A 27059-nucleotide genomic window follows, 5' to 3' on the forward strand; every position below is an offset into this window, starting at 1 on the left:
TGGTGACAAAAATCCTAGTTTCGGCCCTGGTGCCCAGCCGGGCTAAGTTTTATTTTGAGTTTTGTTTCTTTGATTTTTGATATTGCACAAAAAAAACTGGCGCCGACCAGCTTGTACGAAAACTCACAACCTTGTGTGTGTGTGTGTGTGTGTGTGTGTGTGTGTGTGTGTGTGTGTGTGTGTGTGTGTGTGTGTGTGTATGTATGTATGTATATATATATATATATATATATATATATATATATATGTGTATATATATATATATATATATATGTATATATATATATATATAGATAGATAGATATAGATTATATGACCTTGTCACTATGATTATATATATATATATATATATATATATATATAAAGTTCACGTAGAAACAGCGGCACTCAGTGCGGACTTCAGATAAAGAAAACAAATGCACTGGTAATAAATAAAATGATTATATTATCAGTGCATTTGTTTTCTTTATCTGAAGTCCGTACTGAGTGCCACTGTTTCTACGTGAACTTCTCTGTTTTGTGAGTTGAGCACCACGGCTGCTGTATTGAATATTGGAGTGCCAGCTATTTGACTGTTTGTGTGTGTGTGTATATATATATATATATATGACACTTTTTTTGTATTTGTGGACTTGTCTCCATGTGCCTGGAGAAGCGGAACAAGGGAGGGAAATAGCGGACAAGTATAGGCCGAGTACAGTAATGGTATGTTCACGTAATTGCGAGTGAAGTAGACAAGGATGTAGACTCAGATACATCTGTCAATGGGGTATCTGTTGCAGTTTCTGACTGGCTGATTGCAGTTTGACCTTAATTTACTTTGTATGTATTTGTGTGTATATGAAACTTATACATTTATTCTGTCCAGGTGCTACGCTTTTTCATGTATGATACATTGTTACATTGTGCATTAATAGGGTATAGAGTCTACTTGTAACACTGTCAAGCAACATCTATACGCTGTGTTTTTGCTATCATGAGGCGTAATTATACATACTTGAATGCCTTACATACATCTGGTATAAATGGTACTGTTGTACAGCTAAACATATGCATGTAAATACACTTTTTTTAAAATGTATGCATATATTTTCCTATGCATATATTCCGAGAGCAAATGTTCCCAAATCTAAATACGTACCTTTTTTATGTCTTTTATACACTACCACTGTATATACCTTGCAGAGGAGTAGTGTGGATCAGCACCACCCAGAGAAGACCCCTCAGCCATCCCAATTTAGGTGGGACTGTCCCACTTTTCAGGCACTATCCTGTCTTACCTCCTGCAGGCTGTACTGTTCTGGGGGAGAGGAAACTGAGACTTCCTGCTCTGCATTGCAGCAGTGAATAGATGTGTTTTTCATGCTCATGGCATCTAAACAGTAGAGGGAGAGAACCTGAACATTCTCATGACACAAAGCCATGCTCACATAATGAGATGTCATGCTGTCTTTTCATACTCACACACAATCCCAATTATCCCCCTCACAAATGTTGTGAGGAATACCCGCAGCAAGTTCATGCTATGGTGCCCAACCCACCCTTCCCAATCCTGAAGTATGTCTGGGAAGTGGAGGTAGCCAGGATGAAGATGCAAGTTGAAGTGAAAAAATAAACCCAGCAAGTACAGTGTCTAACTGGGCAGAAAATGCCCATGGATCTATGCTATTGGTCCAATGAATATAGTGTGAAGTCAAGCAGGAGTGCAAGTGCAAAGCACTGTTGTGCCGCTGTAAGGGCGTGACCAGACCAAGTAGAACATGGAAGTTCCCTGGGAGGGTGGCATTTAGGCAACAACCATGCACTGTCTGGGCCCTGCTCCACGTGACTGCATATCTAATTTTTGCTTGGGAGTGGGCACACAACACTGGCCCACTGTGCATGAGTAGTGGCCTATCTCTTCAAGTGGTCTATAGTTTCATGAGTATGGTGGAAGTCCCACATTGAGTGTGTTAGATGACTCGCAGTATATCAATGCAGTCCATGCCTCTCCAATTGTTTTGGAACAATACGTTGCAGCTTGCCCTCTGACAGGACATGCTTTACTTTGTAGTTCCACAACACCGAAGAGCCAGAGGCATTGATAAAAGTAAGCTCCCCTACCTTACAGCTTGTGTTCTGGCTGATCTGTTTTGCGTCTGTAGCATCTCTTGAGCAGTTCATGGGAGTGGAGTCCATCCCTGTAGGAAGTTTGTTTTACTATTCAAAGTAAATACTGTATGTATATATGTAGTTGCAGGTCTCTTAGTGTACTGTACCACAAAAAGACACATCCCAAGAACTATATGTAAAAAAACATTTTTTCTACCACTAGCGCTATCAAGATGACCAGGTTGTAGGTCAAAAGGAACAGTGGGTGGAGGGGGTAAATGGAAGACATAGGTGGGGAATAGATTTGATAAGAATAGTATGGGGAGAGAGAGACACGAAAGAAAAGACAGACCCAAAGTAGAGACACAGACACACATGGGAGTGATAGAAACATACACATTGTGAGAGGGGAAGAAAAGCAGGGAGCAATGATAATAAGGGAAGCAGGAAGAGGAACAGAGATCAGGGAGCATCAAGTGGAAAAGGATCAGAGGTCTGGAGGAAGAGCAGAGGTCTAGGGGAGGCACAGCTCAGCTGCTGCAGCATTTGTATAGGAAGAGCTTCTCTCTATGTAAGCAGAGTAGAGGCAGTGTGCACAGGAGTCATGTTCCCACTCTCCCACCGGCGCCCATTTCTTTTGTGTGCTGTTCTATGGGGAAAAAAAATCACAGCTGTTCCTCCAGAGTTGGCACACCAGCAGCTGCAGTATGGAGTTACAACCATGATGACTTGCCTGAATTTATGTTCATACTGCCTTCCAGGCCCTAGACTATTATGATGCACCCACCCCCATAGTGCCCAAATTGTTTTCTCTTATACACTATTTGTTGTAGGATGCCTTTAATATTCAGTGTTTTATTTCTTGAAGGTCAAACATTGTAACCTAATACCACTCCCTTTAATGATACTTATTATGTAATATTTTCTGTTCTGTACAAAGTAGTAACAGAGGGTAGATAAGGTGTGGTGCCTTCTGGCTTAATTGATGAAATCACATATTGGCTGATCTGCAGCAGCCATTCATTTATGTGCCAAGTAGCATCTGTATCTGTACAATGAGAACACTAAGTATAGGGCAATGTAATAATGTTTTCTGCATAATAAAACCAATGTACCTTCCATTACTGTATTGGTATTTTGATTGGGTTGATAGGCTTCTACAGTGTATTACTTTTAAAATGTTTCTATAGTGTTTCTAAGCTCTGTTTCTGTTTTAATGTATTGTTTATTCATATATTTAGGTTTTTAAAGTCTTTGTTCATTTGTGTCTTGTTTATCATCAGATTGGAATGGTATTGCAACAGCGGGCACCATTACTGCCAAGGCAAAAATCCTTCATTCCACCACAGATTCCAAACCCTTTCGTCCATGAAATCAGCCCGACTCTAGCTGACAAGATACGTGTAAGAACATGATTCTGAAAATATGTGTACAAAGTACAAACATGATCGTTATGTATGCTCAGGACATTACATTTTAGATCTGTCTTTGGCACTGTATTACAGTATGTTTTTCATAGAACTATCCTTTTTTATTTCTGCAAGCATTGCAGTTTTACCAATCATGCCTGCAGCAGTACAGTACTTATTTATAAATACCAATGTAAAAGAACACTGAGAGGAAATAAAATGATAGGATGTAAATAGAGATGTTAAAGGAAATTGTGTTTTAAGTTTCTGCCAATAATGAGCAGCAAGCAAATAGTTAATTTACCATTTATTACTGCAACATAAATTTTAATTGCATACTATAATGTAGGTATTGAATTTAATTAAAAATATTACTATGTGAATTTAAAATCATAAAACATATAAGAAGTTTATTGTATTTATTATTCACATGACCTGAAGACTTGAGTCCTCTGTAATTGTTATGTAGTGCATGCTTTGTGGCATCTCTAAACGGACCCCCCCCCCCCACCCCTTTCTTGACGCTCTGCCATGATATGACATGCTGAGTCTCTCGAGTCAGTATCTATGTAGCCGACATGACTGTGATGTTGTCTGGCAGCCATACTTGCTTTCCCTCCAGAGAGATTATGAAAGGAGATAGGAAAAAGCACTCTTAAAAGGTACTGCTTTGACAAAATAAATCCACAAAGTAAATTTTCACTCATTTGTAGCAGGTTTGCGTTCTTGAATGGTGCTTATATAATAGAGCAGATCCAGAGTGACTGATGGCTTGGGAAACTTGCTTTATAGAATTGCACTGAGTGTATTCATATAAAAGGCTAGTGATATCTTAGTACTATAATTTAAATGACTACATATTCAGCTTTGTGATCTCTTTAAGATCTTCAAGATCCCATTAGAATTTTGATCGAAAAGTATGGGCAGGGGTGCCGAGAGAGGGGGGAGTGGGTACTATTTACCCGGGCCAGGGCCAGTTGGAGGGGCCCGATGGGGGCCGGGGTCCTGCAGCTGGCCCCACACACACTGCTGACACATTTAGTCAGGAACGTTACGTTGCTTATTCCGTCAGCATCTCCTCTTTAAGATCCTACAGATAGTAATTCAAACAGGTCTTAAAGCAGTATTTCATCTTCTAGTGCAGTGGTTCCCAAACTTTTTTTAATCATGGCGCCCTAGAGTGTCAGCACTGTTTTCATGGCACACCTGAGCCAAAAGTTTGTTATTGAGAAATTCAGAAATTTTTTTGGTAAAGTAGTAAAATGAAGTAAATTGGGCTTACCGGTTATCCTTAGGTTCAGTTATGTGGTGGTGGACAGGTTTGCGCTTCTGTTTGTCCACATATTTACATTACATTGACCATAAATAATTTGATTTGGTGCTGGACCACCATCCTGAGGCACCCCTGTAAGTGTCACAAGGCACCCCAGGCGCACAGTTTGGGAACCACTGATCTAGAGTTTTTACTTGTCCAGCTATGGCTAGGGCTTGGGTATCCAAGGCTGTTAAGGAATGGACGGGGGCATTCGAAGATACTCTACCAAATGCTACCAGAGAACAGCTGTCATATCTCCCACATATGGGAATCCATCCCTATTTGGGAGAAGCTGCAATAGATGCTGGGCTCCTAGCTTCTAAAGCATCAGCAGCCTCGGTTGTGGCTTGTAGAGCCCTTTTGGTTAAGGTCCTGGAAAACAAATATGGGTCTAAGAAGGCTCTGGAATCCTTGCTTTGAAAATATACTTTTTGGAGCAGAATAAGGTAAGATACTGCCTACTCTGGCAGCTTCAAATTCTGCAGGTCTGCTATCAACAGCTACATTAAAGTCTAGGAAGTCTTCGCAGGACCATCAAGCAAGCTAAGAGGTCCTGGTTGGCCAGACGTCCAGTATCTAAGCTAGATGACAAACCCCCTGCCTGATGGGGCGGGCCTCCTCCTGGGGGGAGCCCAGGGTGGGAGGCCAGCTTCTTCAATTGCGGACTGCTGGCATCAAATAACAACAGATGCCTGGGTCCGAGAAGTGCTTTTTCAGGGGTATGCTCTCATTTTCCAGGAGACATCCTTCCCAGAAGTTTTTTTGCACTACTCCCCCATTGGAGTCTATCAGGAACTTAGCCCTACCGGAGGCCATTTACTCCCTGCTGCAGGCAGGGGTGATAATCCCGGTTCCTGTGGTTCAACAGGGAAAGGATTATCAGTCCAATTCATATTTTGGTTCAGAAACCGAATGGGTCTCATCGCCCTATTCAAAATCTGAAAACCTGCAACAAGGTTATCTCTGTACCGAAGTTCCGTAGGGAATCTCTTTGATCAATGGATCTTGTTTTCTTTTATTTTACTTTTTGGCTTATCTGGACATTCAGGGTATATACTTCCATGGCCTGATTAAGCCATCACACCAACAATTTCTACGGTTTGCAGTCCTGCAACAATATTACCAATTTCAGGCACTGCCCTTTGGGTTATCGATGGCCCCGCGGGTCTTCACCAAAATAATGGCAGTGATGATGGCCTACAGTATCTCCAGGATTCAGGGAATCAGAATAAGGCCATACCTGGGCGGGTCTTTTGATAATGGCACTGTCTCCAGCTGTTCTACAACACCATATCCAACTGACCATTGCCTGCCTACAGAAGCATGGCTGGATAATCGATTGGAAGAAATCTTTTCTCCAATACAGTTGATGGTACATCTAGGGGCACTTCTGAATTCTCGGGCACAAAGGGTGTTTCTGCCAGAGAATAAGATGGTGGCCCTATCATTGCGGGTACACAAATTGCTATGCAATCAAAGGGTATCCTTTCTATCAACAATGCAGGTCTTGGGTTAGATGGTATCCACCTTTGACATGGTGGAATATGCTCAGTTCCACTCCAGGCCTTTGCAGCAATTGATTCTCTCCCGATGGAATGGACAGTATCATCCTTTATGGTACCAGAGGATCCTTCTCACTTCGGAGATTTGTCTATCTCTCTCGTGGTGGCTATATAGGGATCATCTGGATAAAGGTCACCCATTTTGGATCCAAAATGGGGTGCTTTTCACCATGGATGCCAGTCTTCGTGGATGGGTGACAGGTCATCACACCTTTCAGGGAAGATGGACAAATCCAGATATGGGCAGAATGTCATCTTCCGGCTATATCTGCTATATTCATCCTGGGAGTCCTCAATTAGGAAGCGGAATTCCTAAGACGTCAGGACATACACGTCGGAGAGCGGGTTCTCCTCCTGGGTTTTTTTTCAACTTCTGGTTGACAAATGGGACCTACCAGACATAGACCTCATGCCATCACGTCACAACCACAATGTCTCCAGGTAATGGTCCAGGACCAGAGACCCGAGACCCCTCAGCCACCTTTGTGGATGCACTGGCAGGAAGATGGGACTTCAAGCTGAGGTTTCCCTCCTTCCAATGGTCCTCAGGAAATGCAAGCAGGAAGAAGGAACAGTAATATTACTGGCTCCTGCTTGGCCTAGACATCATTGGTTCACCGACATATGGAATCTATCCATAGATATTCAGTTTCCTCTTACTTTATGGCTGGATCTGTTAATGCAGGGTCCCTGCCTGCATCCGGACTTGCCTCGTCTGTCCTTTACGGGGTAGCTCTTAAGGCTTCCACCTTCAGAGCCAAAGGTTTCTCCAGCTTTGTGATTTAATCGATGCTTAGGGTACGAAAGCCTTTCTCTGCCGCATCTGTTACAGAGTTTGACATTCTGTTGGGTGTTCCCACAGGAAAGTAGGACCCTAAGGTTTTTGGGTTTCCCAGGAACTTTTTTTTTCTAGGCTGGGTTAGACTTTGGTATCAGCCTAGCCACCCTGGTAGTGTAGGTTTCTGCACTGTGTGTCTGGTTTCAGAAGAGAATTGCTGCTTTGCCGAAGGTTAGAATTATTTTTTTTCAGGGTACTCCGAGTTCAGCCATTTTTTGTCCCACCGGTAGCATCATGGGATTTGTCTTTTAGTTTTCAAGGGGCTACAAGCCCCCCATATGAACCTCTAGACTCTGTAGATTTGAAGAGGTTGACAGCGAAGGCAGTTTTTCTCCTCGCTATCTCTTCTGCATGCAGTCTTTCTGATTTTGCAGCACTTATTGTTGCTTCCCATTATTTTTTTCACCAGGTAAGAGCTGTCCTCCATACAGGGGAGGGTTACTGCTATGAATTTCAGAGAAGATTCACAATTGAATCATACCAGGAACATGAAGCTCAAGAGAGTTTAGGGAATTGGTTGTTTAAGAGTCAATTGATAAGAGTGGATTGATAAGGAATTGTGAGGACAAGATGGCTCCTAGTTGAAATGTACTTGGCTAGTAGCAGTCTTGAGGACTGATATGCACTTGGGTAGTTGCAGCCTGAGTAGCTGGTATGCACTTGGCTAGTTGCAGCCTTGAGGACTGGTATGCACTTGGCTAATTGCAGCCTGGATAGCTGGTATGCACTTGGCTAGTTGCAGCCTGAATAGCTGGTATATGCACTTGGTTAGTTGCAACCTGAATAGCTGGTATGCACTAGGCTAATTGCAGCCTGGATAGCTGGTATGCACTTGGCTAGTTGCAGCCTGAATAGCTGGTATGCACTTGTCTAGATGCAGTCTTAAGGACTGATATGCACTTGGCTAGTTACAGCCTGAATAACTGGTATGCACTTGGCTAGTTGCAGTCTTGTGGACTGGTATGCACTTGGCTAGTTGCAGTCTGAATAGCTGGTATGTACTTGGCTAGTTGCAGTCTTGAGGACTGGTATGCACTTGGCTAATTGCATCCTGAATAGCTGGTATGCAATTGGCTAGTTGCAGCCTGAATAGCTGGTATGCAGTGAGTGATATCAGGAATTGTTGTAAAAGTTATTGCTTGCTTGAATATACAGACAAGGAATTGCAACTGAAATTGAGTTGTAAATTGGAGATACACATGCACCTAGCACTGAATAGTAGTGCAGACAGCCTGGTGTTATTAGCTGATTGGCCACACAGACACAGAGAGGCTGCTGAGAGTGCTGGAATGAATAAACAAAAGTTCACAATACTGAAATGCAGCTGACACTGCTTTAATGTACTTAATGGGAATCCACACAGACGCTGAGGTGTGGCAGGTGCTGCTCTGTTGTCACTTGCAGGTAGATCACACACACACTGGGAAGTGGAAGCCACTGCTTAGATGTAACTTGCAGGGAGATCACAGACACTGAACATGAGGAGCTGGAACACACAGAAGGATAACCCCTCACTTGAACCAGAAGCCACAACAAATACTATAGCCGGCATGGAGTGAAAGGCTGGCTGTAACTTATGCAATGCAGGATCCAATCAAAGACATTTCCTGTAGAGAGCCCTTCCTAATGACTGGTAGTGTGCACATGAACTGTCACACAGACAAGACCTGATTAATTAGTGTACAGCTAAATCCAGCACACAGACAAACAGCTAGAGCTGTAAACAGACAAGACAGGAATCCGGCTGCCTGCAACAGCTGGAACATGGATCAAGACAAGATGCAGTATCCCAGTGACAACTATAGCTGGGACCTGCCACCAAGATGATCCACTGTCACGGATCCTAACAGTTACCTTTTCTAAGATAATGTCCCGTCTTCATGTGAATGAAGAAATGGTGGTTCCAGCTTTTCAGTCTTCAGATTTTTCTGTAGGTGAAGTCTTCCTGGATGGGGTTCGTGCTCTCCGTATCTGTGGCGCGTACAAACTCTGTTAGAAAATCAGACACTCTTTTTGTTTTATATGAGTTTTCACAAACGAGGTTGGCCACAAACAAACTCTGGCTCGATGGTTACGTATGACTATATCCCAGGTTTACACTAAGGCTGATCTCCCTGTCCTTAACATGGCGACAGCACATTCTACTCGGTCTGTGGAACCATTGTGGGTGTTTCACTGTGGTGCCTATGTTGAACAATTGTGCAAGGCAGCCACGTGATCTTTTGTCTACACTTTTCTTAGGTTTTACGCCTTTGATATTTTTGCCTCAGGATGCTTCCTTTGGGCGATGAGTTCTCCTTTTCTGCTCAGGAGCATCTCCTTTTCTGCTCAGGAGCATCCCACACCCTTAAGGGGAACTACTTTAGGACATCCCCATGGTATCTATGTGGATTCCTATGGACCCTGAAGAAGAAAATAAGAGTTATGGTAGACTTACCATTGATTACTATTTTTCTTTTAGGTCCACATGGCACCCACCCTGATGCACCTCGCTTCATTGTGTAATTTTTCTTTTGGGCACGGATTACCTCATTTTCTGATAGTATTTCTGGTGATTGTTCCTCTTTCTCCTCTTTCCTTCTACTGCCTTGGGCTTGTTTACAGAACTGAATGCCTGGGGCCAGGGGCGGGGTATATGTGGAGAAGGACCAGGGGCATCCTGGTAGCTGAAAGCTTAACTGTTTGGTACCTGGATCACTCCAATCACATTATCCTCATGGTATCTCTGTGGACCCTATGGACCTCGAAGAAAGTTATCAATGGTAAGTCTACCATCACTTTTTTTTGTTTTTCAATCTATTTTAAAGGAGGGGGTCTGGCCACATCTTCCCAGGTTGGCCACACACCCTCCCTGTACCTGTGCCTGGCAAAGCTGTCTGCAACCTTGAGTATGGGGATAGCTTCAGCTGTCTATATTTGAGTGAAAGAAGGAATGCTTTTTAATAGTTCTAAAGTGGAATGTCAGGTTAATACTAAACAATATATTTTACCTTTTATGGTTCATATCTGAAAATTTCAATTTTGTTGTTTGCAAAATGTTATACGAGTTAACTATGTGTGTCAAATATTCTTGTGCTGAGTCTGCATGTTTCTTATCTAATATCAATCTGTATCATATCTGTATCTTTTTAGATGCTTTTATGTGGTATCTTCATTCTACCATTCCGCATTGTTCTCTTTGTGATTGTATCAATAACTGCGTGGTTGGTTGCAATCATTGCTACTTGCTGTATTCCAAAGGAAAGCTTGGAACCACTGAGAGGATGGAGAAAGTAAGTGTAGCTTAATCCTTCAATGTTGATAGACCTTCTAGCAGGGCCGGATTAAGGTCTGTGGGGGCTCCAGGGCAACAAACTTGTGGGGGCCCCCATCAATAAAATTATCAAAGTGATATAAGGGCGATGTTATAAAAAAAAAGTATAATATATCAACCAGCATTGTGATTGTTTTCAATCCCTTAAAAAAGATGTTATAGGGGCCTATGTATTAATAATCGCGGAACTGCCATGATTATTAAGGTTCCATATCGCGAGTAATATTTTCAGTTTTAATGAAAATATTACCGCTATGTACCACGGGGAATTTGCAGGGACAGCGGTTTCGGTAACTGCTGTCCCTGTGAATTATATCCCTGGAATTTGTGGAAGTCTTTCACGTTTGTGAAAGACTTCTCCGGGGTAAACTGACACTGCACATGCGCACAGTCAGCTTCTGCTGCCGGCCGGAGGCTGCAGGAGCAAGTGGAAGAATAAGCTTGATAAATAGGCCCCATAGTGTTTTTAAAAAAATCACAACTATACAAATAGCACTTTACAAAATGTATTGTAATGTTTATGTTATATTCAACTTGGATTTAGGAGTGGCCATCTCCATTCTGCTATAGATAGACAGATACTTAGATTATAGATAGACACGTAGATTATATGTACGTACTTTATAGACAGATCCATAGATTACAGACTTCTGTCCCCTTGATCTTCATTGGTTTATTCCATTTGCATATACACACACGCTATATATATTAATATATATATAGTCTGTGTGTATATAGTTATATGAACACGAACACACACACACACACACACACACACACACACTATATATATATATATATATACATACATATATATATATATATATATATATATATATAGCCATGCGAAGGTGCGGCACTCAGTAAATAAAACACGACAACTGTGTCTTAAATAATCAATGTTTCAGTACATTTAACGTACTATCTTCAGCAGTGGTCGAAGTGGGAAATTTGAAGTGGGGGTATGGGGATGCACTCTGTGCGTGCGCAGCAGAAATGGGTATGGCCACGCATAATGAGGGGTGTGGCTATGTGCCATGAGGGGTGTGACAACTCAAAATGGGGGTGTGTGATGCATTCATCTCTCATTCCTTCCTTTCGTCTCTCACCGTTTGCACCTGCACTGGGCCTGATTCATTACAGATTGCTATTGCGATTGCGCACGCAGGATTGCTAATGTTTGCAATCACAAAGCTGTCGCACAGCCAGCATAGAGACGCCCACTACCGCTATCTCACATCCGTAATACCTTGCAGTCCTGCCTATACATCGGGAACATCGGCCCCTCACGCACAATTACAGCAGGTCTGACCTTACTCAGAAATTGCTAACCTCGTTGCACACAGTAAGTACTCTAGCTACGTATGCTGTCACAGTGGCTATACTATGTACGCCCGTGCAACGGTTTTTAAACGGACTAGCAATGCGGCGTTTCTTTGACCACCCCCCTGTCACCATCCCCAAATGCTGACTACCTGTCACTCACTCTGTGATTCCTTTTCCGAAGATGCATGCACAGTATGCAAAAATCGGCTGTGTGAATGCGCTGTTGTGAGTCGTGCTGAATCAGGCCCACTGTACACTTTATCCGGTATAAAGCAATAATACATAATATCAGGCTGCAGCTAGTGCCACCTTACCACTGCTTCTATCAGGAGTCAGGACTGATGGGGAAGAGCAGCACATCACCCAGCCGGGCGGAACTGCGCGCGAGGAGGCTTCGGCTGCAGTCAGGGGCGGATCTAGACTTTTCTTTTAGGGGGGGCGGTTTACGAATTAATCCTGACTTCTCTACTCATATACACACATACATACACACATACATACATACACTGTGAAATCAAATAAAAAATGTCAACTAACTGTATACACTCACACAAACACTAACTTCAAAACAGTTGGCTGCAGGGGTTCCGGTGCCGTTGGCTTATCCAATTCCGTCTTTTGCTGAACTCGGTCTGGAGGTTCTGTATTATTACGCCAGCGGCTGCACGTATATTCATCCAGGACTATCAGTCCAGATCCCCCAACCAAACAGAAATACCCCGCACTCTCCTATGTCCCTTGTGCTCTCTCCTCCATGCTTTAGCTTTATCTCCTGCTCTTTCCTTAGCTGTCTGTTCTCTCCTAGCTTTCCCTCATGTTCCCTCTTATTGTTATATTTCCCCTCTCCCCCCACCTCTAACACTCTATCTGTTCTGTCTAATGCTCCCTCCTCACCTGTCACCCCCCCCTTTTCCCCCTGCAGTCCCTGTCTACCCTCAAACTGATTTCTAAATTCTCCTTTCCTGTACATAGAGTGGCAAAGCTGCTTGGCCAACCACAACAGGTCCAGGACAGTGGCCAATCATTAGATCCTGCAGATGAGCCCTATGACAGAGCAACCAGCAATCCTGTCCGTGGGCTTAACAAGCTGCAGTTTGTGTGCGGCTGAGGACACCCTGTATGCTACTGCGTGTGAGTGTGTGACATATACTGTAGATGACGAGTCCCAGTCTCCCAGCTGTCTTTCTTGCGGCTGCCCATCCGCCCCACACCTCCTCCAGTCCATCCTCACTCATTCTCCTTCCCACTTTACTCCTCCTCAAGCCTTCCCCACTACTCCACTGGCCTTCCAAACTCCACCTCTGATCCACCCATGCTCCACTTCTGGCTCTACACCACTGCGCCTCCGGCCCGCCGCCGGCCCCCAATTATGCGGCTGGGCTAATAAATGTGCGCTTGCGGGGTGGAGGACCGGGAACACGTGCCTCCTCCACCTTGATTTGGCGCCGCACATAACAAAAGTTGCACTGCAGGACGAGCACTACCTCCAGTGCTCTGACCTGCAGCAGCTATTTTGTGATGTGTGTAGGGGTGGCGGTCGCCCTGATCGCCCCCCCCCCTTGGATCCGCCACTGGCTGCAGTGCATGGTGTAGTGGTCCGTGGGGGAGGTGGCGTCTGTCATCAACCAGCAGCCGCAATGCACGCTCTGGGGGTCCGGGAAAGGTATCGGCTGGCCAGCGGCAGGGGGTTGCGTCTGTTTCCGGCCATGGCTGCAGTGCACGTTACAAGGACTGGAGAGTGTAATGGCTGTTACCGGCCGTAGCAGCAAGGTAGGGGGATGGCGCCCGTCATACTAAGAGATGGTCCTGTGTGGAGAATGCGAACCGGCGGGTGTGCAGGAGTACAGGAGCGGGTGGGCGGGCGGCAGTACACTGCCGGACTCCAGCATTTACAGTGACTGACACACTGCTCACGGGCTGTCACAGGAGGACAGCCCCTAAAGCCAGCCACAGTTGTGTGTATGTGCTAACCTCCTGTCTGTGGCACCCTGTGAGCTGTGTGTCAGTGACTGATGGTAGCGGGCAGAGGTATGCGCCCTGTCCCTGCAGCATGGAAAAAAAAAATTTGCTTGAAGTGCCGGTATACCATACCGTTGTATATCGGCACAGTTCGAGCACTGATCTTCAGGATAAAAATACATACAGTGACGGGTGCTTCCGATGCGGTTCACTAGTGGTGATAGTATTTAAGGTAAGAAATCACTGTATGTATTTTTATCCTGAAGATAGTACGTTAAATGTACTGAAACGTTGATTATTTAAGACACAGTTATCGTGTTTTATTTACTGAGAGTGCCGCACCTTCGCATGGCTATACTACTTTATATGTGAGGGCACCTCTAGACTTTGTTGTCAGTTATTGGGAGTGCCGGACCTCTGCTGGACTATATATATATGTAATGATGACTGTCTGGGACCATGTGAAAAGGAAAATGGCTGCTTACAGCTCCTTTGGCCCAGAATGCATTGCTAGACTGCTATGGAATGTTAAGAAGGACAAAATAGATCAGATTTAAACTGCTGCTGTCCTGACCACTAGGTGGGGCTGCTAATGTGAATTAGTGCAACATAACAAACCCTATGCTGAAGGCATGACACTCCCCGTCTGGTATCATTGATACCACAAATTTAAACTCTAAGTAGGTAACAATAAGAACAGTTCAGACACTGGTCTGAGAAACAACTTAGTCTCTCCTTGCTTACAGATCTTGACCTCGACCTTACGAACTTTTCCGTCCTTGCTCTGTAACGTCTTGGTGACAATAATCAAAGGCCACTCATTACGTTGTTGGCAACTTGCCACTTGGTCCTTGCCTGCAGGGTAGAGATATATTGTCTTTTCCACCTGTCCCAAAAGGTGTTTGCTAGGCTTTGAACTTGCCTCCATTGTTGTTTGAATAAGTCTTTGTTGGTGAACTCTTCAGAAGGAGCATAGTCCCGATCTTCTGAGTAAGGAGAGTAGCAGGAGTAAGTAGAAGTGGATCTTCTGGGTCATTAGAAACTGAAGTCAAAGGTCTAGCATTGACGATAGCTGAGACTTCAGCCATGAAAGTTGTTAAATTCTCGTGAGTAAGTCTTGCAGTACCTACTTGTAGGAATATGGAATCAAGGATTCTGCGTATTATGCCAATCATCCTTTCCCATGTACCTCCCATATGAGAAGAATGAGCAGGTTGAAAGTCCATGTACAACTTTGCTCACTGAGGTATCTCTCTACACCTTTAGTGTTGATGTTTGAGTGAATTTGTAATTCTTTGGTTGCGTAAATATTTTGATAGTGATGCCAACCTGTACATTCAGTCACTCTTAGAGATGTGGCACATTTAAATGAACGGGCTATATGATTTAGGCAGGTAATTGCTCTAAGAACTGATTTCCAAGTTGAGAATCTTTGGAATCTGTGTGGCTCAAGTTGACAATGTGAGATCATGGTATGGTTGTCACAGCTAGCACTGCAGCACAAAGTTCTAGCCTGGGTATGGTATGCTCTGGAAGTGGTGCTAACTTCACTTTGCCCATGACAAACCCAATATGACACTGGCCTCTAGTATCCACAGTTTTTAGATATGTAACAGTGGCAATTGCTTGGATTGAAGCGTCAGAAAATACACATAGACTCTGGTTTTATACTTCTGTAGAAGGCACATATGGAGAAATTGTACTGAAATTGATGTATATGAAGAACAAGCCAATATTCTGGTGAATCTATTCAAACAGAAGGGCTATGATAATAAAGTTGTGGAAAAAGCTAAAGAGAATGGTTTACAGTTGGATAGACTGGAAGCCATACGTAAAATGTAGAAAAAAGATGACACTTCTAGAGACAGGGAGATTGCGTTTATAACCCAATATAATAGTCAGTATAGAGATGTAGAGAATATAATAGGAAAACATTGGGACATCCTTAATCATGAGCCGGCCCTAAAACCGTTTATTAATAATAAACCTAGATTTATATATACAGAAAGGTTGGTAAGGAGTGCCATTGCTGTCCCTATTTCTCCCTCTATAAATAAATCGAAAGGATTTTATAGGTATGGATCATATAGTATGTGTAAGGCATGTAAAAGCCCCATCTCTAAAATTACAGAATACAGATCGTCGCAAACAAATAAGGTGTTTCAGATAGATGATTTTATTACATGTCATACTAAGTACTGTATCTACCTCCTTGAGTGCTCTTGTGGGAGTCAATATGTAGGTAAGACCACTGGAAGTCTGAAAGACCGCCTGGCTGAACATGTGAGGAATGTTAAAAAAGGATTTGAGTCACATAATGTATCATTACATTTTAAAATTAAACATCAGTGTGACATTAAACATCTAGTGCCTTTCTGTGGGATTCAGGTAGCTAAACCTGATTGGAGAACGAATAATAGGGACAATGTCCTTGCTAAAATGGAGATGAAAACCATTTATTTGTTGAAATCTCTAACTCCAAAAGGTCTAAATGTAGATTTTGAGATGAAGTGGTTTTTATAATATGTATTCAGTACTTACATTTTTTAATGAATTATTATGTATTGTTCTTTTACTAATTTAATGTTTTTATTTGTGCATGTACATCTGTATCGCAATGAGGAATGTTGCTGGATTCTTATTCATCAATTTCATAATTCTGGCAGTCCCTATATTATAATGAGATTTCCATTTGGCATCCATATTGATTGCGTTTCAACATGATGCGTTCCAAAGTAGTGTGGAGGATCATTTTGATGCATCAGGAAAATGTATCCTCATCGTGTTCCTCAGAAGGAACTATGGCCCTCATTCAGAGCCGCACGTTAACAACAGTACGCTCGTTGCGTTCCGATGTTGACTAACCGCGCATGCGTCGGGGTTACACCGCGCATGCGGGTACGGCAAATTGCGAGCTTTTTTTCTCTCGTTCCTAAAATAGCGTACAGGAAGTGACATGTCAAATGTGATTGACAGAACAGGGCGTTTTTGGGTGTTGACGGGGGTGGAGATGACAAAACGCAGGCGTGGCGAAGCGTTTTTGGGGCGTACATACATTAGCAGATGCGAACGTCAAATGTGTTCGGACCGTCTCATACGTCACTGAAACATCCGCTTTCCCTTCAAAATGCTCGCACAGCTTAGGGTCAGGATTACTCGACCACATTGGCGATGGCCTTCTCCTCCGTCCCGGGACTCCACGATGGTGCTGCGATTAATCGTGGCTGGTCAGTAAACTAATTAGTGTTGGATTGAAATCCGGCTTGGTATGTGTTTGGAAAGCAGTTTATTGGGATAGCACAAAAGCGTACGCAGGTGGAAATCAGAGCTGCTAATGTCATGATTACATAATCAATTAGCGTACATTTTTGGGTTTTTTTTTTGGCTACAATTTGGTGGTTATGGCCTATTGTAAAAATAATGTCATCATCTTTTAATTAGCTCCCCTTTTTTTTGGTTTACTGTTGAATTTGCATCGCTATGTGTTTTTTTAAACGTTCCTTAAAGAGGCCTTTTTTTTAACATAAGAGGGTCAGTTTTTGCGTTTAAGGCCAGGATTAAATGTAACCCATTTGTACAATAATGTCACAATACAATGTCTGTTTTTTTTGTAAAATTTATTGTTTACACACAAACAAATTGGCATAATATTGTATTGCCTTTTTTTGTGGCCAAGATATTTGATCTAAAAAAAAAAAAAACATAACTACTAACATAATCGTAAATACAAAATTTAAAAACATTTCACAAGAAAGGAGAGGGAAGTTTTGACCAGAAAGGAATATGAGCCAAGCACAGAAGGAAAGTGGGAAAAGTCGCCATTGCTGTCACCGTTTTCTCGGCCGTTTGGATGGGTGAGGGTGGGCGCCAGACCGGGTCCGGGATGCCATCGGGCTGGCCTGTCCAGAGGCAGATGTTGTGGCCTCTGGACTAGGCACAGGGCTAGGCACATTTGGAGGATTGCCTGATGTTGTGCCAGAGGTGGAGGATCTGGATGTTCCGGCAGGAAGGGAGGTCGGCTCCACCATGTGCTGGCGAACGAGCTGCTCCAGGGCATCGGCGATGCGGATGTTGGCCCTGGTATTTTCCGCCAGGGCCTGAGCAATGGTCACGTTGGCCGCAGCATTTTGCTCCAGGGCCTCAGCCACCCGTATCAGACTGGCGTCCATCCTCTGCAGAATCTCCGTATGGCAATCCGATTTAAAATTGAGTTCTGTGAGGAGGCCCACTGCCTGCGAGGGGGCACGCCCTGGACTGGCTTCTGCAGGGTCCTCAGCCGGATGTACTGGTTCCTCCCCTGCAGAGTCAGCAGAAATTCTGCGGCCAAGGCTCCCCTCTGGAGCAGACTCATCCGCCTCTGTCTCTGTTAGGAAATTGGAGAAAAGACTCACATTAGAATCTACATATTGGCACAATAGCATTTCTGAGATGGTGACATGACAAGACTTACCTTGGCCAACATGAGGAGCCGCAAAGTCTGGCATGTCCGTATCCATGTTGGACACGCCAAACACCTCCACAGCCTGCACACACCCCTGTGCCATCTCTTCTAAGTCTGTCAACTCCAATGACACAGGGGTGGGACCCCCACCTGTCCCCCTTGCATGCCTAGCCCTGTCGGCAAGTTTTTGCTTTAGACGATATTTGAAGTCTGCCCATCTGTGGAATGAATTTGGAACCATTATCCTTTTTTTAACAATGGGGTTTGTTTATAGGATGGGAAAGTGTTTACTTACCGCCGTTTGACATCCCGGGCTAGACGGACATAATCACCCACCCTATTGACAGCAACGGCGACCTCCTCCCACATTCTCCACTTCTGGCTTTGGCTCATATTCCTGGCTGCCTGGGGCAGGATGTCAACGCACTTCTGGATCAAAACCTCCATCTCCTTGCTTGTGAAATGTGGCTGCCTTTTTTTTTTGGCAGCTTTGGCGGGTTGACTGGGGCCAGCAGTCTCTTCCATGTCATCCTCCTCACCTATTTGGGTAAATATGCAGATTTAGCCACTTCTCAACTTGCACAATATTATGTTTTAAAATACTCATTGACACAAAATGCATGAAGGCCTTACCGCCGCAATTTTGACCATTGTTTCCCTGGTTTGAAGCCATGTCTCTGCTTCCAGCATGAAATCATCCAGAAATTCTATGTGATTTTGTGACGTATTTATACATGCGTCGTTAGATTGCGGCCGCATCATTGATTGTGCGTCCCTATGATTCATCCTTAATTTGTGCGGGAAAATAAACACTATTTATGGCTTGGTGTGTGTGGATTCGAGGTGGGGTTGTTGGAGTGTTGTCGGTGAAGTGGTTTGGATTTGGTTGGTTGGTTGCGTTTGGAGGATTTTGGAGAGTTGTTTTTTTGTTTGTTTTTGCTACATTTCTTTGGTTTTTACGTTCGCATTTTTTTCATTTTTTCTACATCCTTTCCTGATTTGGTAAGTTTTGTGCATTCAAATTTGTGGCCAATTGTTGTATTCTTCTGTTTTGTGGTTAGTTAATTTGTTTAACACTCATTTCATATTTTTTAGTTTTTTTTGGTTTTCGGACCCAAAGAAGTTTTTTGAGGACATCTTATATATTCGAGTTGGGTAAGTCCATTTTTTGTCTTGCATTTGCGAATGAATTACCGCATTTTGGACTGTTGGTGTAGTGAGTTGCATTTGCGAATAATTTACCGCATTTTTGACTGTTGGTGTAGTGACTTGCATTTGCGAATAATTTACCGCATTTTGGACTGTTGGTGTAGTGACTTGCATTTGCGAATAATTTACCGCATTTTGGACTGTTGGTGTAGTGACTTGCATTTGCGAATAATGTACCGCATTTTGGACTGTTGGTGTAGTGACTTGCATTTGCGAATAATTTACCGCATTTTGGACGGCTTATTCATCATATAATCCAGTTTTGCTTTTCCCTTTTCCATTTTTTGGGTCCATTTGAACCCTATTTGACGTACGGTGTGCAATGTAGTTTTCAGCGATGGCCAAATGTGTTTTTCCGTTATTTTCTGTGTTGGCTTGCAACAATTTTTTACCTAAAAAAAAACCCTTTACATTTTTGACGTCTCATTGTTGCCTTTTTTACAGTTTATACATATCATGACAATACCCCGGCATGTAAGCAGCTATGGATGGTATCAGAAAGCTAAGTTTTTTTTTCTTACTTTTGGGGTGGGTCAAAAGCCTTACATTGTAAACTTTGAATTTCAGATAGATCTGGGGCGAATTGTTCTGGCCCTGCTCCCGGAAGACGACCAACCTCAAACTCGTCCCAGGCGTAGGCATCGTAGGCATGCAAGGCCCCAGATATTTCGAACACGTGTCACCCTTTTTGGAATGCCCGATGATGAGGTTTTAAGACGCTACCGTCTACCTCCCAAAATCATCATAGACACTCTCTCATTAATAGAAAGTGATCTTGAGCGGCAAATTGACAGTCCAACAGCAATACCACCACTGACGCAATTTATGGCGGTGTTACATTTCTGTGCCTCAGGATCGTTTCAAACAACGGTCGGAATAGTGGCGGGCATCTCCCAATCCTCCTTTTCCCGGATCCTGAGGGCAGTGATGGAGGCACTTTTCAAGCACCTCCATCATTTTATTCAAATGCCTTTGGATATGGGTGCCCTTAGTGTGGCCAAGGCCAATTTTTACCAAATAGCTGGCTTCCCACACATCATAGGGGTTGTGGATGGTACTCACATACCACTTCAGCCTCCAGCACGGCTGGAGGCCATATTTAGAAACAGGAAACACTATCACTCCCTGAATGTAATGGTGGTATGTGATGCCTCCCTCCAGATCCTGTCCCTGAATGCTAAATTACCCGGAAGTGCTCATGACTCCTTCGTCATCCGGCAATCAGGGATATGGCAGAAATTAACCAACCTACAAGCTGGTGATGCGTGGCTTCTGGGTAAGTGGAGACCTTTAGTACATAACAATGTTAAGCTTGATACACAGTGTTCCTGATGTGGTCTATTTTTGTTCACAGGAGACAGTGGATACCCTTGCATGTCCTGGCTGCTCACTCCTTATTTGGCTCCCACACCAGGGCCACAAAGTGCGTATAATTCCGCACTTACAGCCACCAGGCAAGTGGTGGAGCGCTGTATCGGCCTTTTAAAAGGCCGATTCAGATGCCTCCACCGCTCTGGTGGCGAGCTCATGTATGTGCCGGATATGGTGTCTAAAATTGTGGTCCTGTGTGGGATATTTCACAACATTGCCATAAGGAGTGGTGTCCCAATGCAGCCAGAGGATGCCTTACCTGAGGATGGCCCCCCCGAGGTTGGTCGAAGGTCAGTATGTGGGGGGGCCATACGCGATGATGTTGTGGCCAGATTTTTTAGGTAAGTTTGTTCAAAACTCCAGTGTTTATACCTAATGTGTTTTTTTTTTTGGGCAAACATCTAATTTATTTTTATTTTTCTCACCATCTTCTGTTTGTTCACATAATCTTTGGCACTCCAACGCTCACTACTTCCTGCTACCCTTACCAAACCTGGATCTGGTCCTTTTGGGCATATATTCTGGAACCCATATCGCAACGCCATGTTTGTGGAATCATGTTGGCATGGTCCTTCGTCAACCAGTTCTTGATTTTGTGTTTTTATTTATTTTTTTCTTGGTATGTGTTGTATTTGAATTTATCACTGTGTATTTTTTTGGGGAGTGACCACTTTGTTTGCTCTGTTATGTGGTGAATAAATGTTTGAAGAGTGAAATGGTCTTCCTTTTTTGGGACGTTAACAGCAAGTGTAACCAGGTTAACACAAGTTACATTTGACTAAGGGGTAAACCAGTACTGACGCCAGATGAGCAAAACTGAAATATGTTTTCAGCTTTCCAATCCACACCAAAAGGAAGCCTGGCCCAACCTTGGGATTTGTAAGATTGGCCTAAGCAGCTTGCGCACCAAGTAGGAACCTGGAAAATGTAGAAATCTGAAATTGACACTACACCCAAAAAGGGAAATTACATTGTTACTGTTATGTGTTTCTGGTGTCTGTTTGACATACAAAGACAAAACACAATCTAACTTTTACAAAAGGGAAATCCTTGCAGGAACTTATGTCAGGCTAAACTATTTTGGTTTTGGTTTTTAAAAATGATCCACAACGTATATTTGTCTTTAAAATTTTATTGGGAAAATACAACAAAAAAAAAAAATCTAATGCCGAAGGAGGCCAGACAGTCGGTCGAGGGCCACCAGAAGGCCGATTACATGGTGGCGCATCTGCCCCACAACATCCGCCACCTCTTGCCGACGCCTCTGTTCCTCTGTGGGTGAGAAAAGTGTGTGGGTTAATACAACAATAGGGACTCCACAGAAAAACATTAATTAAAAAACAAATCACTCCTAAACCCAAAAACATAAATAAAAAGTGTGGGCTGGCAAAAATACAAGGCCTAGGTACAAATTCCCACAGGTATGATATGTGTATGCTTAAATCACCAGGAAGAGGTAAAGGCAAACCTTCACAATCAACAAAAGTCAAGCCACAAAAACACGAAGAAAGGCACGACACATGATTACATACAAACAGTTTGTGGTTTAAAAAAAAATAATAAAAAACATACCGGGAAAAAAATCGGGAGCTCCGGCAAAACCTCCATGATCCTCCTCGGAGGATCCGTCATTCCCCAAAGAATGGGGCGGAGTTATGCTGGACTCCGGGGAGGGGGTAATTGGAAGAGGGGTGGGTGGAGGAGAGGGGGAAGTGGGACGGAGGGGAAGGAGTCCCGACATTTCCGGGAGAGGGTCTGGGAAGGATGGGGAGGAGTGGGGAATAGGGGAAAGATTTGGGGTGGAGTGTTGGCTGGGGGTTGGGGAGAGTGGGCGGGAACGCCGACGTTGACGGCGGAGTCTTGGCTGTCCCCCTAAAATATGTCAAATAAATTGCGTTTAGTTTATGGACAAATCCGGCCAAACAAACAAACAAAAAATAAAAAATAAAAAAAAAAATAGCAGTAGAATTAAAAATTCATAAAAAGAGGGAAAACATGCAGACGCAGATATGAGTACAAATAATAAATAGAACAGACAGGAAAACATGCAGACGCAGATATGAGTACAAATAATAAATAGAACAAACATGAAAACATGCACACGCAGTTTGCCCCACAAACACAAACATTAAAACCACAATACATAACACTTACTTGCCAGGATCTGCATGCGAAAGCATGCCAGCAAGCGGGGCGTTCGCCGTTGCAGGTCGGACCACCTGCGCTCCAGCTGGCCGATGTTGCGGCGTGATCCAAAGGACCGCAGGCGGGACCGTACCTCCGCATACGCGGAGCGCTTCTGCCGGTTGGTCATGGGTTCTGGCTGGCTGGTGATCCGGCGATCCATGACCTCCGTAAGCACCAGCAGCTCACGCCTGGTGAATGCGGAGGCTCTCATGATGGCAATGGTGTTTTTCTTAAAAATCATTTTTGATAAAGTGTGTAAAAATTTTCTGATTGGCTAATGTATTTTGGAAATTAACAGGAGCAATTTTATTGGTTAGTGTATGAGTCATGTGTTCGACAGGGCCAGAAATCTCTGGAGAGTTAGGATAGGCTTGATGCAGTGACATGCGTAAGCAAATTTAAATAAAGAAATGAACCCAGGGAAATATGCGGGGATACACAGCAATAGTACAATTGTTTAATTGTGGTTCACATGTTTTTTAAACAATACAAGCGAATGTTTCATCCGTACGTATTCTGCGGGTAAACACAAACACAGACAAGAGTAAAGTTTCTTTCATTGTGTTGAAAAAAAACAAACAATTAAGCTAATTGATACATTGATTGGCATGATACGATTGATGGAGGTAGGCAGAATAAAGGAGCAGGTAATCGACATCTGACAAGGCCACTTCCTGTTTATACTTGTGCGTGCGTTCCTTTCAAGCCATTTCGGGGATGTACGCTCGCTATTTCGTACGCTCGTTAGTTAGAGGAGGGGTCGTCAGAGTTTTGGGAGGAATTTTAGATGCGAACGAAAATACGAGCGAGCCATTGAATTTAAATATTTTTGTACGTACGCCTAACGTACGTGCGCCCGCTTGCGAGTGGGTCTGAATGAGGGCCTATATATTTATAACTTGTGGCAGGTCGGAATACATAAGGAATGACAACATCCGGGGAGCCGCGATGACAACTACCGGTTGCCGCGTGATGACCATTTCCGGAAAACCGGATGGTAAACAGGAAGTTGTTTCCGACCTGGAGACTGGACCAAGTATTTCTACATTGGTCCGTTTTGGCGCTCAAATGGATACCATTCTATTCAAGAGAAATCTAAAATAAGGACTGGATGTTATAAGTTATTGCTGTTATGAAGTGGCTAAAATATATATTTCGAGGATGTACATGTTCTTAATAATTTTTTATGTATTATTAGTATGGTGCGATTTTTTTATAAGTTCTTTTTAGCGATCTATGTAATAGGTATTTTAAATATTTATCCGGAGTTTGCAGATCACTGAATCTTGAGGCTAATTAAGTAAGTGTGGGACAGGGTATATATACCCTGGCCATTTAGTTAAAAATTACACCTTGAGGAAGGACCTATGGTCAGAAATGCGTTGGGTGTTATGGTGGCAAGTCTCTCTGTTCCTGCTATTTTCTGGGTTTTTTACCATTGATTAACTACCCTCACCTATCTATTTGGGGTTTGAGGAAAGAACTTTTAAACTGCAGATTTATAACAAGGAAGGAGGATTTTATGCTTGGATTTTATTTTATATTTTTTGTTTTGTACCAATACATTTTTGGATTTTTTTCAACTACTGTTGGTATATATCCTTGGATGATTTTTGGAAGGAGGGGATTTTATTTATCTCTTGGAATAAGGAGTCCTCTTTTAGATTAAAAGAAACCTTTATGGGAACGTCTATACCTGGTCTCAGGTGAGTGTTTTTCCTTAAGGGATTTCTAATTGGGAACGTGTGAAAACTAGTATCTACATTGTAGGCTGATGCAAGAAAGATACCTTTATGTGAACATATTACTCTATTTGGAGGTGAGTCATAGACGGAGGATTTTGAAGTCTCTAAAGGTGTTCCTGTGCCTTGGGCTTAATCCACTGTGTATCTCTTCTTCCACTTCGACAGAATCAGTTATCAGAAGACCGCGCTTTTGGATCACTCTATTTGTTGTTCTTTTACCTTGGATAGTGACAGGAGCAGCAAATCCTAAGGGGTCGTACAAGCTGTTTATAACAGACAAGACACCTCTGCGGGTGTAGGGTCTTTCCCCACTGTTCACTTGGAAAGTGAAGGAGTCAGATTTTAAGTCCCATAAGAGTCCAAGGCTACATTCAGCTGGTGGAGAATCAGTTCCTAAATCTAAATCCCTTAAGTCACTGGTATGATCTTGAGAAAGGAAGGCTTCCATCACTCTTTTGCTGTTGGGAGCTATTTTGTGAAGCCTGAGATTAGAGCAGGCAAGCATTTCCTGAGCTCTCTTGAGGAGGCTGATCGCTGTCTCATCCGTTGGCATAGATTTTAAACAGTCATCTACATAGAAATCTTTTTCCACAAGTTGTCTAACATCAGAACCATACTCTAGCTCACCCTCTTGAGCTGAACGTCTGAGTCTGTAGATGGCAACTGCAGGGGAAGGGCTGTTACCAAAGATGTGTACCCTCATGCGGTACTCTGCAATATCTTTAGAGGGGTCGTTGTCTCTGAACCAAAGGAATCTTAGGAAATTCCTGTCACTTTCCCTCACGGGGAAGCAATGAAACATTTGTTGAATGTCAGCTGTGAAGGCAATGGAGTCCTTACTTACTATGAGTACTCCAAGGAGTTTGTTGTTAAGGTCTGGTCCTGTCAGGAGAACATCATTTAAGGAGATGCCTTCGAACTTGGCACTGGAATCAAACACAACTCTGATCTGACCTGAATTCTTTGGGTGGTATACTCCAAACATTGGTAAGTACCAGCATTCATCTGTGTCTTTAAGAATGGGAGCTTTCTCAGCATGACCATTCTCAAATATTTTGTCCATGAAAGAGAAGAAGTGATCTTTCATTTCTGGCTTCCTGTGGAAGTTGCGTTTTAGTGAGGAGAAGCGTTTAAATACTTGTTCTCTGTTGTTAGGTAGGTGCCGTCTGTGTGTTTTAAAGGGTCGAGGTGCAATCCAACTGTTGGCATCATCTTTGACTAGTCCCTTTTTCATTATTTCCAGGAATAGATTGTCCTCTATGGACATTGTGACTTGGTCATCCCTTTTTGTTCTTTGGAAGACTGTGCACGCCAAATGTTCTTGGTAGCTGTCACAGATGTGGTTGTCACTAGGAGAGTCTATGACAGTGCAGTGTGGTAGTTCCTTTATGAGGAAGTGATTGTGACATGGTTGAATTAGAGAAGGGCGTCTGTTTTCTAATGTACAGGTAAGCATGCTGTTGATGGTAGCTGGTTTATGCACTTTTCCAAGACATACTTCTCGTATTATGACCCATCCTAGGTCTAATCTTTGAGCATAAGGAGCATTGTGTGGACCGTTAATCTGACTTCTGACTTTGTGGACTCGTAAGAGATCTCTCCCGATGAGTAGAATTATCTGGGCTAGTGGGTTGAGTTCTGGTATCAGATGTGCTATACGTTTCAAATGTGCATGATGGATAGCTGCGTCTGGTGTAGGGATTTCAGACCTATTATCAGGGATCTCATTGCATTCAGTGATAGTGGGTAAGGGAAGGCATGTCTTTCCGTCTATGAACTTGACTTGATAGCCAATTGCTCTCCTCCCCATTATCTCAAAACTCCATGCACAAGTCCTTAAGTAGTATGGAGTGCTGGGTCCTTTGATATTAAAGGTCTCAAAGAAGGTTGATCTGGCTAGAGACTTATTACTTTGATCATCTAGGATTGCATAAAGTTTGACGGCTTTCTCTGGTTGACCGTTGGGGTAGACTCTGACTAAATAGATTTTTGCAGACTTCAGTACATTGTGAAGTTATCTCTGGTATGACTGCAGTAGTGTCTCTTTGCTCCACACTGAGCTCCCCGCCATGCTCTGTGTCACCATAACTGTGTTGTAAGTCAATGGGGAAGGTCCAGAGTGTAGAGCTGTGTTGTGTTCTGTGCTGTGACATTCTATGCAGTTAACACTAACCTTACAATCCTTGGCAAGGTGGGTTGTAGAAGAGCAGCACTTGTAGCAGATGACGTTTTCTCTTAGGAATGCTTTGCGGTTCTCCAGGGACTTTTCTCTGAAGGCTCTGCATTTCAGGAG

The 27059-nt window shown here is 43.3% G+C and overlaps 1 protein-coding gene across 3 annotated transcripts in view; it reads left to right on the top strand.

Moving 5' to 3' along the window:
- Positions 1-27059, top strand: part of LPCAT2 (lysophosphatidylcholine acyltransferase 2) — a 167482-nt gene that overhangs the window by 20711 nt on the left and 119712 nt on the right. Inside the window, exons 2-3 of one of the 3 annotated variants that reach the window (XM_088471843.1) lie at positions 3375-3494; positions 10348-10487. In XM_088471843.1, the coding sequence (XP_088327969.1) occupies positions 3381-3494; positions 10348-10487 (254 nt within the window). In that variant the 5' untranslated portion in view covers positions 3375-3380. Of the gene's footprint in view, positions 1-3374; positions 3495-10347; positions 10488-25348; positions 25754-27059 lie in introns of those variants that run through there. The other 2 variants (XM_088471848.1, XM_088471849.1) reach the window with 2 other exon arrangements.

This window comes from Taudactylus pleione, unplaced genomic scaffold, assembly GCF_031769625.1.
Source record: "Taudactylus pleione unplaced genomic scaffold, aTauple2 ptg000117l, whole genome shotgun sequence".
Taxonomy (NCBI): domain Eukaryota; kingdom Metazoa; phylum Chordata; class Amphibia; order Anura; family Myobatrachidae; genus Taudactylus; species Taudactylus pleione.